Source organism: Giraffa tippelskirchi, chromosome 9 (genome assembly GCF_054371585.1).
Source record: "Giraffa tippelskirchi isolate mGirTip1 chromosome 9, T2T-mGirTip1v1.2.pri, whole genome shotgun sequence".
Lineage (NCBI taxonomy): Eukaryota > Metazoa > Chordata > Mammalia > Artiodactyla > Giraffidae > Giraffa > Giraffa tippelskirchi.
In genome coordinates this window covers 46,744,267-46,758,794 of record NC_137283.1, presented here as the reverse complement: position 1 = coordinate 46,758,794, position 14,528 = coordinate 46,744,267, and the positions used below count along the sequence as shown (strand labels likewise).

At 40.0% G+C, this 14,528-nt stretch overlaps 1 protein-coding gene across 1 annotated transcript in view; it reads left to right on the top strand.

The window, feature by feature from the left end:
• DNAH1 (dynein axonemal heavy chain 1) overlaps positions 1 to 14,528 on the top strand; it is an 88,834-nt gene that overhangs the window by 24,166 nt on the left and 50,140 nt on the right. The window contains exons 9-11 of the mRNA XM_081525153.1: positions 11,358 to 11,515; positions 12,037 to 12,248; positions 12,935 to 13,233. Coding sequence (XP_081381279.1) covers positions 11,358 to 11,515; positions 12,037 to 12,248; positions 12,935 to 13,233 — 669 coding nt within the window. The remainder of the gene's footprint in view (positions 1 to 11,357; positions 11,516 to 12,036; positions 12,249 to 12,934; positions 13,234 to 14,528) is intronic.

Below are 14,528 nucleotides of genomic sequence, written 5' to 3'. Positions count from 1 at the left end.
GTATTTGTGCTGGGTGTTTAATTCACTTATTTACATTCTTGTTGATAAATGGGTTTAAGGCTCTGAATTTTCTTCTGATAACTTTAAAAATGCAGTAGTCCACAGATTCTGATATGTAATACTTCATTTTTTTTAATTACAAAAATCTGACTTTTATTTTTTATTTCATTATAGAGTTTAATATAAGGTTTTAAGTTTTTTTCCATGTGGAAAGTACTTGCTAAAATATTAGTAATTTCTAGTTTTGTTGTATTGAGATCAGAGAGTGTTATTTATAATATTTCTACTATATAGAACTTGCTGATATTTTCTGTATGATGGTATGTAATTAGTGTTTGTGAATGTTCCACTTGCACTTGAGAAGAGGTGTATTCCTATTATTAAGGTACAAAAGTTTTATATATACATGTACTCCAAAAAATCTACCTTATTGGTTATATAATTTACATCTTCTGTATCTTCGCTTACTCTTGTCCAGTGAGAGAAGTGTGTTATATTATCATTATAAATTGATATTTTTAGCATTAAAAAGTATCCTTGATCAGGTCTAATGCTTTTTGACCTGAATTTTACTTTCCTTGATATCAGAATTGTAACCTGGTGTGCTTTTTTGCTGTTGTTTCCATTATATATATATATATATAATTATATATACTATATACAATATATAATATTATATAATATATCATATATATTAATATATATATACTAATAATATATACTATTATAATATATAATAATAATATAATAATATATACTATATAATAATATAATAATATATACTATTATATAATATATAATATAATAATTATATTCTATTAATGGAGCTATTATATAATAATATATAATATAATAATATATACTATTATATAATATATAATATAATAATTATATTCTATAATATATACATAATATAATATATAATATTATATAATAATATATACTATTATAATATAATAATATATACTATAATATTATAATAATATAATAATATAATAATATATAATATTATATAATATATAATATAATAATTATATTCTATAATATATACATAATATAATATATAATATTATATATAATATATAATACATATATAATATTGTATATAATAATATTATAATATATATAATATTATTATATATATAATATATGTATGATATATAATATATAATATATCTAATTATATATTATATATATAAAATATATAGTATATCTAATTATATATACTATATATAATTATAATTATATATACTAAATATATAATTATATATAGTGTATATAATATATGTAATTATATATAGTATATATATAGTATTATATATATAATATAGTATATATAATATAATATATATAATACTATATAGAATTATATATATTATATATATAATATATATATTCTACATATTATATTATCTATATATTCTATATGATATAATATATATTATATATAATATAATATATACTATAATATAGTAGATAATATATATAATATATAATATAGTATAAATATATAATTATATATATATAAAATCTTTGCCCATCCCTCTATTTTCAGTCCTTCTGAATTAGTTTGTTTCAGGTAGGTCTCTTGTTATAACCATATAATCGGGTCTTCCTTTGTGAGGGAAACTGAAAATCTTATTTCTTGTGAAAAGTGAATTAAGCCCATTCACTTGTATTGATATGGCTGATACGTTTGATCTCATTTCTGTCATGTTGTTTCACATTAAAATTATTATGAGTGTTATAATAACGATACTGTTTCTTTCTCCTCATAATGTGTTTTCTTTGTTCTTTTACTTAAAATTTTTCTTTTGGTATTTAGGACAGTTTGTACCTTTATTTTATTGGTTTCTTTTGTGCTTATCCTTTTATAGTGCTCATAATTTCCTGCTTCCTTATTTAACCTTCTACTCTGCAGTTTGTTGGTTTTTAATGTGCCTGCTAACCTCCCATTTCCTATGCAGCGTACTTGATCTTATTTTACTTTTCTCATCCCTTTTTCCTCCCATTTTTAAGTTGCCTCTTTCTAGTTAGGATTCTAAGATAATATTCTTCCACTTGCATCTCTCTGTGTTAATCTTCAAACTACTATATTAAGTATATGAACTCTTTTCCTGAAGTTTCGCCTGTCATCTTGCAGGAGAGGAGAGAAACCCTTTTTTCCTATACCCTTCTAGGTTCTTGGCTGGGTGTCAGTGACAGAAAACAGATTAACAAGAGGGAAGCATATTTAAGTTTTATGTGACATGGGAGCATTCATATGGAAATGAAGACCCAAAGAGATTAAACCTGAATGTTTTTATACTAGGCTTGATGAAGAGTGGAAAGTCACAGGAAATGTGATAGGACAAAAGGATATGAACTGAGTTGCCTGGGGGACCTTAACAAGATCTGCACATTCAGGTTCCTTTTGGCCTCTTCCATCCTGGAGCTAAGGATGTCTCTTTCCTCCAGGTAAGGGAAGGTATCTCTGACTTGAGGGTCTTATGACCTGCTTCAGGGGAAGGTCAGAGAATCCTTCCTGCACCTGCTGTTTCTGTGATCCTTTAGCTTAGAACATTCTGTGTCAAGGTACCATATTTTTGGGTAGTGTGTGCTGAACCCCATCAATCTCTCGACTAGTTGAAGCTCCTAGAAGATTCCTTATAAAGGGCTCAAAGGTATTGTGTTCTTAGAGTTCTTGCATGTTTAAAACTTGAATGACAGCTTAACTGGATATAAAATTCTTGGTTCATATACTTTTATTCGGAGAAGGCAATGGCAACCCACTCCAGTACTCTTGCCTGGAAAATCCCATGGACGGAGGAGCCTGGTAGGCTGCAGTCTGTGGGGTCGCGAAGAGTCGGACACGACTGAGTGACTTCACTTTCACTTTTCACTTTCATGTATTGGAGAAGGAAATGGCAACCCACTTCAATGTTCTTGTGTGGAGAATCCCAGGGACGGGGGAGCCTGGTGGGCTGCCGTCTATGGGGTCACATAGAGTCAGACACAACTGAAGCGACTTAGCAGCAGTAGCAGCAGCATACTTTAATTCCTTGTTTTTAAAAATGCTATTCTCTTGTCTTGCTTTGTATGCTGCTTTTGAGACATCTGATATCAAAATCCCCTTCACTTGTAAGTTGTTTGATTTTTTTTTCTTGGAGGCCTTGGAAATTTTTTTTTCATCTTTTGTCATTTTACTGGGGTACATCTTAGAGTTGATTATTCTGGATATTTTTTCCCAGGTACACAATAGGCCTTTAAAATGTTTAAATTCAGATATTCTTTTATTTCTGGAAAATTTTCTTAAGTTGTTTTAAATATTAGTTCTGTTCTACTGTTTTTCTTTTCATCAGAGACTCCATTCTGTCTTTCTGTCTATCATGTTGCTTCTTATTTGCCTGTTTTTTTAAAAAATTTTTTTCTTTTTCTTTTTTTATTGAAGGATAATTGCTTTACAGAATTTTGTTGTTTTCTGTCAAACCTCAACATGAATCAGTCATAGGTATACATATATCCCTTCCCTTTTGAACCTGCCTCCCATCTGCCTTCCCATCCCACCCCTCTAGGTTGATACAGAGCCCCTGTTTGAGTTTCCTGAGCCATGCAGCAAATTCCCGTTGGCTATATATTTTACATATGGTAATGTAAGTTTCCATGTTACTCTTTCCAGACATTTCACTGTCTCCTCCCTTCTCTGCATGTCCATAAGTCTATTCTCTATGTCTGTTTCTCCATTAATGCCATGAAAATAAATTCTTCAGTACCATTTTCCTAGATTCTGTATATGTGCGTTAGAATACGATATTTATCTTTCTCTTTCTGACTCACTTCACTCTGTATAATAGGTTCTAGGTTCATCCACCTCATTAGAACTGACTCAAATGTGTTCCTTTTTTATGGCTGAGTAATATTCCATTGTGTATATGTACCACTACTTCTTGATCCATTCATCTGTCAATGAACATCTAGGTTACTTCCATGTTCTAGCTATTGTAAATAGTGCTGCAATGAACAATGGGATACATGTGTCTCTTTCAATTTTGGTTTCCTTGGGGTATATGCCTAGGAGTGGGATTGCTGGGTCATATGGTGGTTGGTGGTTTTATTCCTAGTTTTTTAAGGAATCTCCATAGCATCTTCCATAGTGGCTGTATCAATTTACATTCCCACCAACAGTGCAAGAGTGTTCCCTTTTCCCCACACTCTCTCCAGCATTTATTGTTTGTAGACTTTTTGATGATGGCCATTCTGACTGGTGTGAGGTGATATCTCATTGTGGTTTTGATTTGCATTTATGTAATAGTGGGCGATGTTGAGCATCTTTTCATGTGTTTGTTAGCCATCTGTATGTCTTCTTTGGAGAAATGTCTGTTTAGGTCTCTTTCCCACTTTTTGATTAGGTTGTTTGTTTTTCTGGCATTGAGTTGTATGAGCTGCTTGTTGTTTCATTTGCTATTATTTTCTCCCATTCTGAGGGTTGTCTTTTCATCTTGCTTATAGTTTCCTTTGCTGTGCAAAAGCTTTTAAGTTTAATCAGGTCCCACTTGCTTACTTTTGTTTTTATTTCTTTTACCCTAGGAGGTGGGTCATGCTTTGATTTATGTCATCAAGTGTTTTACCTGTTTTCCTCTAAGAGTTTTATAGTTTCTGGTCTTAGATGTAGGTCTTTAATCCATTTTGAGTTTATCTTTGGTGTTTATTATGGTGTTAGGAAGTGTTCTAATTTCATTCTTTTATGTGTAGCTGTCCAGTTTTCCCAGCACCATTTATTGAGAGGCTGTCTTTGCCCCATTGTATATTCTTGCCTCCTTTGTCAAAAATAAGGTACCCATAGGTGCATGGGTTTATTTCTGGGCTTTCTATCTTGTTCCACTGGTCTATATTTCTGTTTTTGTGCCAGTACCATACTGTCTTGATGACTGTAGCTTTGTAGTATAATCTGAAGAAAGGAAGGTTGATTCCTCCAGCTCCATTCTTCTTTCTCAAGATTGCTTTTGCTATTCGGGGTTTTTTGTGTTTCTATATGAATTGTGAAAATTTTTTGTTCTGTTTCTGTGAAAAATGCCATTGGTAATTTGATAGGGATCATATTGAATCTGTAGATTGCTTTTGGTAGTATAGTCATTTTCACAATATTGATTCTTCCTACCCAAGAACATGGAATATCTCTCCATCTGTTTATATTGTCTTTGATTTCTTTCATTAGTGTCTTATAATATTCTGTGTACAGTTCTTTTGTCTCCTTAGGTAAGTTTATTCCTAGATATTTAATTCTTTTTGTTGCAATGGTGAATAGGATTGATTCCTTAATTTCTCTTTCTGATTTTTCATTGTTAGTATATAGAAATGCAAGGGATTTCTGTGTATTGATTTTGTATCCTGAAACTTTGCTAAATTCACTGATTAGCTCTAGTAATTTTCTGATGCTAACTTTAGGGTTTTCTATGTATAGTATCATGTCATCTACAAACAGTGAGAGCTTTACTTCTTCTTTTCTGATTTGGATTCCTTTTATTTCTTTTTCTTCTCTGATTGCTGTAGCTAGGACTTCCAGAACTATGTTGAATAATAGTGGTGAAAGTGGATATCCTTGTCTTGCTCCTGATCTTAGGAGAAATGCTTTCAGTTTTTCACCATTGAGAATACTGTTTGCTGTAGGTTTATCATATATGACCTTTACTATGTTGAGGAGGTTCCTTCTATGCCCATTTTTTGAAGAGTTTTAATTATAAATGGGTGCTGAATTTTGTCAAAGGTTTTTTCTGCATCTGTTGAAATCTCAAGAGATTTTTATCTCATATGGTTTTTATCTTTCAATTTGTTAATATGGTATATCACATTGATTGACTTGCATATATTGAAGAATCCTTGCATACCTGGAATGAACCCAACTTGATCATGGTGTATGAACTTTTTGATGTGTTGCTGAATTCTGTTTGCTAAAACTTTGTTGAGGATTTTTGCATCTATGCTTATCAGTGATTTTGGCCTGTAGTTTTCTTTATTTGTGTTTTCTTTGTCTGGTTTTGGTATCAGGGTGATGGTGGCCTCGTAGAGTGAGCTTGGAAGTGTTCCTTCCTCTGCAATTTTTTGAAAGAATTTTAGAAGGATAGGCATTAGTTCTTCTCTAAATGTGTGATAGAATTCTCCTGTGAAGCCATCTGGTCCTCGACTTTTGTTTTCTGGGAGATTTTTGATCACAGCTTCAATTTCAGTGCTTGTAATTGGGTTGTTCATAATTTCTATTTCTTCCTGGTTCAGTCTTGGAAGACTGAACTTTTCTAAGAATCTGTCCATTTCTTCCAGGTTATTCATTTTATTGCCATATAGTTGTTCATAATAGTGTCTTATAATCCTTTGTATTTCTGCACTGTCTGTTGTAATCTCTCCTTTTTCATTTCTAATTTTGTTGATTTGATTCTTCTCCCTTTTTTTCTTGATGAGCCTGGCTAAAGGTTTGTCAATTTTGTTTATCTTCTCAAAGAACCAGCTTTTAGTTTAATTAATCTTTACTATTGTTTCTTTAATTTCTTTTTCATTTATTTCTGCTCAGATCTTTATGATTTATTTCCTTCTACTAACTTTGGGGTTTTTTTGTTCTTCTTTTTCCAGTTGTTTTAGGTGTAAAGTTAGGTTGTCTATTCGATGTTTTTCTTGTTTCTTGAGATAGGATTGTATTGCTATAAACTTCCCTGTTAGAACTGCTTTTGCTACATCCCATAGGTTTTGAGTTGTCATGTTTTCATTGTCATTTGTTTCTAGAAATTTTTAAATTTCCCTTTTGATTTCTTCAGTAACCTGTTGGTTATTTAGAAATGTGTTATTTAATCTCCATGTGTTTGTGTTTCTTACAGTTTTTTTTTCTTGTAATTGATAACTAGTCTCATACCGTTGTGGTCAGAGAAGATGCTTGATACGATTTCAATTATCTTAAATTTACTGAGGTTTGATTTGTGACCCAAGATGTCTATCCTGGAGAATATTTCATGTGCACTTGAGAAGGAGGTGTATTCTTCTGCATTTGAACGAGATGTCCTGAAGATATCAATGAAATCCATCTCATCTAATATATCATTTAAGACTTGTGTTTCCTTATTAATTTTCTGTTTTGATTATCTGTCCATTGGTGTGAGTGGGGTGTTAAAGTCTCCTACTATTATTGTGTTACTGTCAATTTCTCCTTTTATGTCTGTTAATGTTTGTCTTATGTATTGAGGTGCTTCTATGTTGGGTGCATAGATATTTACAATTGTTATGTCTTCCTTTCGGATTGATCCCTTGAACATTATGTAGTATCCTTCCTTATCACTTGTAATATTCTTTATTTTAAGGTCTATTTTGTCTGATATGAGGATTGCTACTCCAGCTTTCTTTTGCTTGCCGTTTGAATGGAACCCGGGGTCCACAGTTTTTATCAGGGTCTTATTGACAGAGAATTAAATATGACCATGCATGTAACTACCCCGGGCTGGAGGTCAACATTGAAATCAGATTGATTATATTCTTTGCAGCCAAAAATGGAGAAGCTCTATACAGTCAGCAAAAACAAGACTGGGAGCTGACTGTGGGATCAGATCATGAACTCCTTATTGCCAAATTCAGACTGAAATTGAAGAAAGTGGAGAAAACCACTAGACCATTCAGGTATGACCTAAATCAAATCCCTTATGACTATACAGTAGAAGTGAGAAATAGATTTAAAGGACTAGATCTGATAGAATACCTGATGAACTATGGATAGAGGTTTGTGACATTGTACAGGAGACAGGAATCAAGACCATCTCCAAGAAAAAGAAATGCAAAAAAGCAAAATGGCTGTCTGAGGAGACCGTACAAATAGCTGTAAAAAGACGGGAAGCAAAAAGCAAAGGAGAAAAGGAAAGATATACCCATTTAAATGCAGAGTTCCAAAGAACAGCAAGGAGAGATAAGAAAGCCTTCCTCAGTGATCAATGCAAAGAAATAGAGGAAAACAATAGAATGGGGAAAACTAGAGATCTTTTCAAGAAAATTAGAGATACCAAGGGAACATTTCATGCAAAGATGGACTCAATAAAGGTCAGAAATGGTAGGGACCTAACAGAAGCAGAAGATATTAAGAAGAGGTGGCAAGAATACACAGAAGAATTGTACAAAAAAGTTCTTCATGACCCAGACAATCACGATGGTGTGATCACTCACCTAGAGCCAGACATCCTGGAATGCGAAGTCAAGTGGGCCTTAGGAAGCATCACTACGAACAAAGCTAGTGGAGGTCATGGAGTTCCAGTTGAGCTATTTCATATCCTAAAAGATGACGCTGTGAAAGTGCTGCACTCAATATGCCAGCAAATTTGGAAAACTCAGCAGTGGCCACAGGACTGGAAATGGTCAGTTTTCATTCCAATCCCAAAGAAAGGCAATGCCAAAGAATGCTCAAACTACCACCCAATTGCACTCATCTCACACGCTAGTAAAGTGATGCTCAAAATTCTCCAAGCCACGCTTCAGCAATACATGAACTGTGAACTTCCAGATGTTTAAGCTGGATTTAGAAAAGGCAGAGGAACCAGAGATCAAATTGCCAACATTCGCTGGATGATCGAAAAAGCAAGAGAGTAGCAGAAAAACATCTATTTCTGCTTTATTGACTATGCCAAAGTCTTTGACTGTGTGGATCACAATCAACTGTGGAAAATTCTGAAAGAGATGGGACTACCCGACCATCTGACCTGTCTCTTGAGAAACCTGTATGCAGGTCAGGAAGCAACAGTTAGAACTAGACATGGAACAACAAACTGGTTCCAAATGAGGAAAGGAGTACGTCAAGGCTGTATATTGTCACTCTGCTTATTTAATTTATATGCAGAATACATCATGAGAAACGCTGGGCTGGAGGAAGCACAAGCTGGAATCAAGATTTCAGGGAGAAATATCAATAACCTCAGATATACACATGATACCACCCTTTTGGCAGAAAGTGAAGAAGAACTAAAGAGCCTCTTGATGAAAGTGAAAGTAGAGAGTGAAAAAGTTGGCTTAAAGCTCAACATTCAGAAAACGAAGATCATGGCATCCGGTCCCATCACTTCATGGCAGATAGATGGGGAAACAGTGGAAACAGTGGCTGACTTTATTTTTCTGGGCTCCAAAATCACTGCAGATGGTGACTGCAGCCATGAAATTAAAAGACGCTTACTCCTTGGAAGGAAAGTTATGACCAACCTAGATAGCACATTAAAAAGCAGAGACATTACTTTGCCAACAAAGGTCCATCTAGTCAAGGCTATGGTTTTTCCAGTGGTCATGTATGGATGTGAGAGTTGGACTGTAAAGAAAGCTGAGCACCGAAGAATTGATGCTTTTGAAATGTGGTGTTGGAGAAGACTCTTGAGAGTCCCTTGGTCTGCAAGGAGATCCAACCAGTCCATCCTAAAGGAGATTAGTCCTGGGTGTTCATTGGAAGGACTGATGTTGAAACTGAAACTCCAATACTTTGGCCACCTGATGCAAAGAGCTGACTCATTGGAAAAGAACCTGATGCTGGAAAAGATTGAATGTGGGAGGAGAAGGAGACGACAGAGGATGAGATGGCTGGATGGCATCACCGACTCGATGGACATGGGTTTGGGTGGACTTAGGGAGTTAGTGATGGATAGGGAGGCCTGGCGTGCTGCGGTTTATGGGGTTGCAAAGAGTCGGACATGACTAAGCAACTGAACTGAACTGAAGTGATGCATATAACACTGTGGTTTCAAAGTATGATGACAGTTTGAAGGCTGGGGTAGCTCTTTATTAGTTCCATGGGTGCAGGCAAGTTGTTCCACTTCTCTGACCTTCAGTTTCCTCATCAATTCCAGCCTCTTTCATCTCTGTTACTTTCTCCATAGTCCAGACTTAACTATCATCCTCTCTTGGACTGTGATAGAGACCTCCTAAATGCCACCCTTGTCCTTCCTGCCAGGCTTCAATTGATTTTGATCATAAGAGTTAGAGTGTGCTGTGAGTGTCCAGGAGTCTCCAGTGGAGGCATGGGTCGGCGGTGGCCTGCTGCAGGGTCAGGGGCACTTTGCCTGTTTTTAATTCAACAGCTTTCTTATCCTTTTCTGTTCTTTCTTCTTTTCATTTTTATTCTCTTGGTTATATTCCTAACTTTCTCATATGTATTTTATTACCTTTTAATTTGACTGTATTCTTCCTTGGACACCTTATAATAATTTAGCTTTCCTTCATTAGATAATTTAGTTCTATCTTTCACTGAGTCCAACTAAATATCATTTCTTTTCTTCCTACCATTTGCCTATACCCATGTTTTATTTTTTCATATGTCCAAATGCATATTTGAAGAGATACACTTGAGTTTGAAGTATTGTATTGTTTTCCTCTGCTTAATTTTTGTTGAAAGGTATGTGAGAATTTTCATCAAGTAAGGTGTTTTCTTTTTCTTACAGTAACTTTATATACATATACTCTTTAACCTACTCATTTCATGGATTTGGAAAGATATACAAGATTTTTAGTTCCAGTGCACCCTCTTGTGTTAGTATAGCAAACTGGCTTATTAATTTTTAAAAAAATACATGGCCATGCTGTGTGTGTGTGTGTGTGTCTATGTTGCGGGTAGGGAGGCGGGGAGAGTCATGTGTCCTCCAGGATTTTGTTCTCTCTTGCAGGACTCTTAATTTTCACTTGTTTTTCTAGCTGCCTCACACTCCCAATCTCCAAAAGACCCCCTCCCTTTTACCTTCCCCCTTTATAAGTGAGGCCTTTCAGAGACTCCTACCTTGAATGTGTGCTGCTAAGTCCCTTTTAGTAAGCGCCCTGATGTATCTTGTTCCGTATTTTTGCAGTTAGGAAACATTTTCTTTCTGGAGGGATTTTAGACCCATCTTGGGGCTACCACACTTCCCTCCCTGCAGTTTTTTTCAGACTTCCCTTGTTCACCATGAGGGCTTGCAGCTGGAGTGTGAGTGAGAGTGCACTGAGAGTTGATATTTATTTTTCTACTTGAAGATAATGTGAGTTTGGATGCTCTCTTTATTCTAGTTATGCTAAAGGTGTAGGTTTTGGTAAATGGTATTTGTTCTTCTTGCTTTGCTTTGCTTTTCCTTTTCTTTTTTTAAAAAACGGTATCCGGGGAGAGTTGAATTGATGTCACCATCATTACCTCGGTTGTCCATAATTCCATTTCTTAAGTTTTATATCATTTAGAATATCTTTGGCTATGAATTACAAAGGTGCACCCAAGAATGCGGAGGGGACACCCCAAACTCATATCCCCAGGTCCGTGGCAGGGCAGAGCCTGGAGCCCAGCCGGCCTGCAGTGTGCGGGTGGCAGGGTGTGTGGAGCCCGCTCTGCCGACTCTGCCCTCTCCACTCCCTATGGGCAGGGTTCTGGAGCACCTCAGCAACCTCTCGAGGGAAGTAAACCTGGACTACGAGCGCAGCATGAACAAGATCAACTTTGACAAAATCGTTTCCTCCAAGCCAGAGACGTTCTCCTACGTGACTCTGCCTAAGAAGGAGGAGGAGAAGGTGCCCAAGCAAGGTGATGGTGGTTGGGCAAAGGTGGTCCCATGGCCACCCCCAGCCAGAGCCTTCCCGCCCCTCCCTCTGGGACCTCCCTGTCCCCAGAACTCATCCCCTTCTTTTCCTACCTACTTGGAGGGCTGGGGTTTAGGGTCAGGGAGCAGGTGGTGGTGGAAGAAAGTGCTTCTAAAAAGTCTGGTGCAGAAGTGACTGGGTAAATGGATGGGCCCAGGAGTTGTGTGCAGGGTGAGCAAGAAGGGGTGGGGAGGGAGCCCACGGTTCTTACCCACCTTGAAGGGGCCTATGACCCAGAGTCACCTGGAGGGAATTGGTTACCCATCCCAGAATGGGCACTTCACTGAGGGGCCTTGGGGTCACCCAGGTAGGTGATGGGGCAAGAGAGTTCCCAGGGACATGGGTGTCTCTTCTGAGGAAAGAGAAGGAATTGTTTCCCCATCATTACCTGGGAGATTGGCCCCTGATCCCTGGTCCATCCAAGGCTGGTCTGACACTGACCCTTGGCACCCCCTACCCCAGCAGGACTGGTGAGTGTACCAAAGTACCCTTTCCTGGAACAGAAGGCAGACTTCACCTTCGTGTCCCTGCTTACACGGTCGGAGGTCATCACAGCCCTCAGCAAGGTGCGGGCCGAGTGCAACAAGGTGACCGCCATGTCCCTCTTCCACTCGAGCCTCTCCAAGTACAGCCGCCTGGAGGAGTTCGAGCAGATCCAGTCGCAGACCTTCTCCCAGGTGCCTGGGCATCCAGGGGACGGAGGGCGGCAGCGGGCCAGGGCCTCGGATCCGTTGGGCACAGACAGGGGCCCTGGGAAGCCTGGGGTCCATCAGCTGAGAGCTCCTGCTTTCCTTGAAACCAGGCCTTACCTCTTCCTAGACCTTGCAGGAGACTGGGGCACCCACCAAGGGGGTGGTTCATCTCTGAAAAAGACAAGCAGGCTGGGCACCTTTTCTAGTCGTGTTCTGTCCAACACTGGAGGCATCTGAAGCAGACTTCTGGTCTTGGAAAGGGGAGCAGGAACCCCATGCATCCCTGTATCTACCCAAGCATGAGAGTGTGAGGGGCGAGGGGTGTACAGTGTCAAGGGAGACAGGCACCAGCAGGACTAGGAGGAAAGCATCTTCTTCTCTTTGCTCCACTCTGTGCCTCGCTGTCTCTGTCTGCCTCATTCTCCGTGTCTCTCCCTCTCTCCCTTAACTGGCGGGAAAGCCTGGCTTCTGCTGCCCCTCCCTCCTTCCCCTCTCCCCTCCCCTACAAGCCCTGGTCCCCGGTGGGGAGGCAGGCAGGGGGTGTTGGTTGGCAGGGCTTGGCAGTAAGCTGGGGTGAGGGAACAGTCATCTGAGTCCAGAGGGCCCCCCGGTTGTGGCAGTGGCGGCTTCCTCCCTCGGGCGGCCCCATGATGCCAGCCGTGGCCCCGCAGGTGCAGATGTTCCTCAAGGACAGCTGGATCAGCACGCTCAAGGTGGCCATGCGCAGCAGCCTCCGCGACATGAGCAAAGGCTGGTACAACCTCTACGAGACCAACTGGGAGGTGTACCTCATGTCGAAGCTGCGCAAGCTGATGGAGCTGCTCAAGTACATGCTGCAGGACACGCTGCGCTTCCTGGTGCAGGACTCGCTCACCAGCTTCTCGCAGTTCATCAGCGACGCCTGCTGCAGCGTGCTCGACTGCGCTGATGACATGGTCTGGGGAGAAGACTTAATAAATAGCCCCTACAGGTAGGGCTCGGCTGGGCGGAGCCCCCTGTTAACACCAGAACTGTTCTTTCTCAGGTGCCAGTGGCTAGGGCAGTGCAGGGTGGGAGGGACTGGGGCCGCCAGGGGCAGGGTGCCCAACTCTGCCAGGTCCTGGATGCCAGGGGTAGGGGTTGCTCCCCTGGTTCCTGGGGGATGTCCCAGCACCTCCGGCTGCTGTGTCTTCTGGTGACCTCCATCTCCCAGTCAGTCACTGAGGTCCTCAGTTGAGAAATGTTTATTTATTTACTTTTATCTTTGGCTGTGCTGGGTCTTCCCTGCTGCACACATGCATTCTCTAGTTGAGGTGAGCAGGGTCTACTCTCTAGTTTCGGTGTGTGGGCTTCTCACTGCGGTGGTTTCTCTTGTTGTGGAGCAGGGGCTCTAGAGCACGCAGGCTTCAGTAGTGGTGGTACACAGGTTTAATTGCACCACTTCATGTGGGATCTTCCTGGACCAGGGATCAAACCGGTGTCCCCTGCTTTGGCAGGCGGATTCTTAACCACTGGACCACCAAGGAAGCCCAAGAAATGTTTTTTGAGCACTTACCATGAATTAGGCAAGGTTCTAGGGGAACAAGAGGGGCACGGCCGCTGCTCTCACCTGGGCACAGACAGCAAACAAAGAAACAGATACAGTCCTTGCTGATCTTGGTGGGGGCTCTGACAGACCTGGGAGAGGGGGCATTGGAAGGCGGTCAGGAAGGAGGTGGCATCTGAGCCAAGAACTGAGGATGAGAGGAAACTGGTCAGGGCATGCTGAGGAAGGGGCACCAGGCAGAGTCACGGAAGGGAGAGAGAACTTGGAGCCATCACGGAAGGAAAGGCCAGCGGCTACGGCTGGAGTGGGGAAGGCAGGGAGAGCTGGTCAGGACAACACAAGAGAGGTTGCGGGGACCAGGCCAGACCATGCAGAGCCTCCTGGGGTCATGGTCAGGGGCTGGATTTATTCTAATTGTGGTCAGCAGCCATCAGAGGGGAGTAACTATCTGAACTACATCCTCAAACCTTGCTTTGGGTTTGTGAGGATGAGCGAGGCAGAAGAGAAGTCAGACCACGGCCCTTGCCCTTGTCTAGACACAGGGCGATGGGCTGGTAGGGCAGATTGGGCACTGCGTGGGCCGCAGTGCTGGGGGAGGGTGGACGTGTATGGGGAGGAGGCAAGGCTGACTCCTAGGGTTCACTAAGTTCTTGTGGGAGGGGCTGGTGGGAGGCAGGGAACACGGAATGTCTGAGATGCTCATTCGAGGTCAGGGTGGTAGCAATCCAGAGCATGGAGAG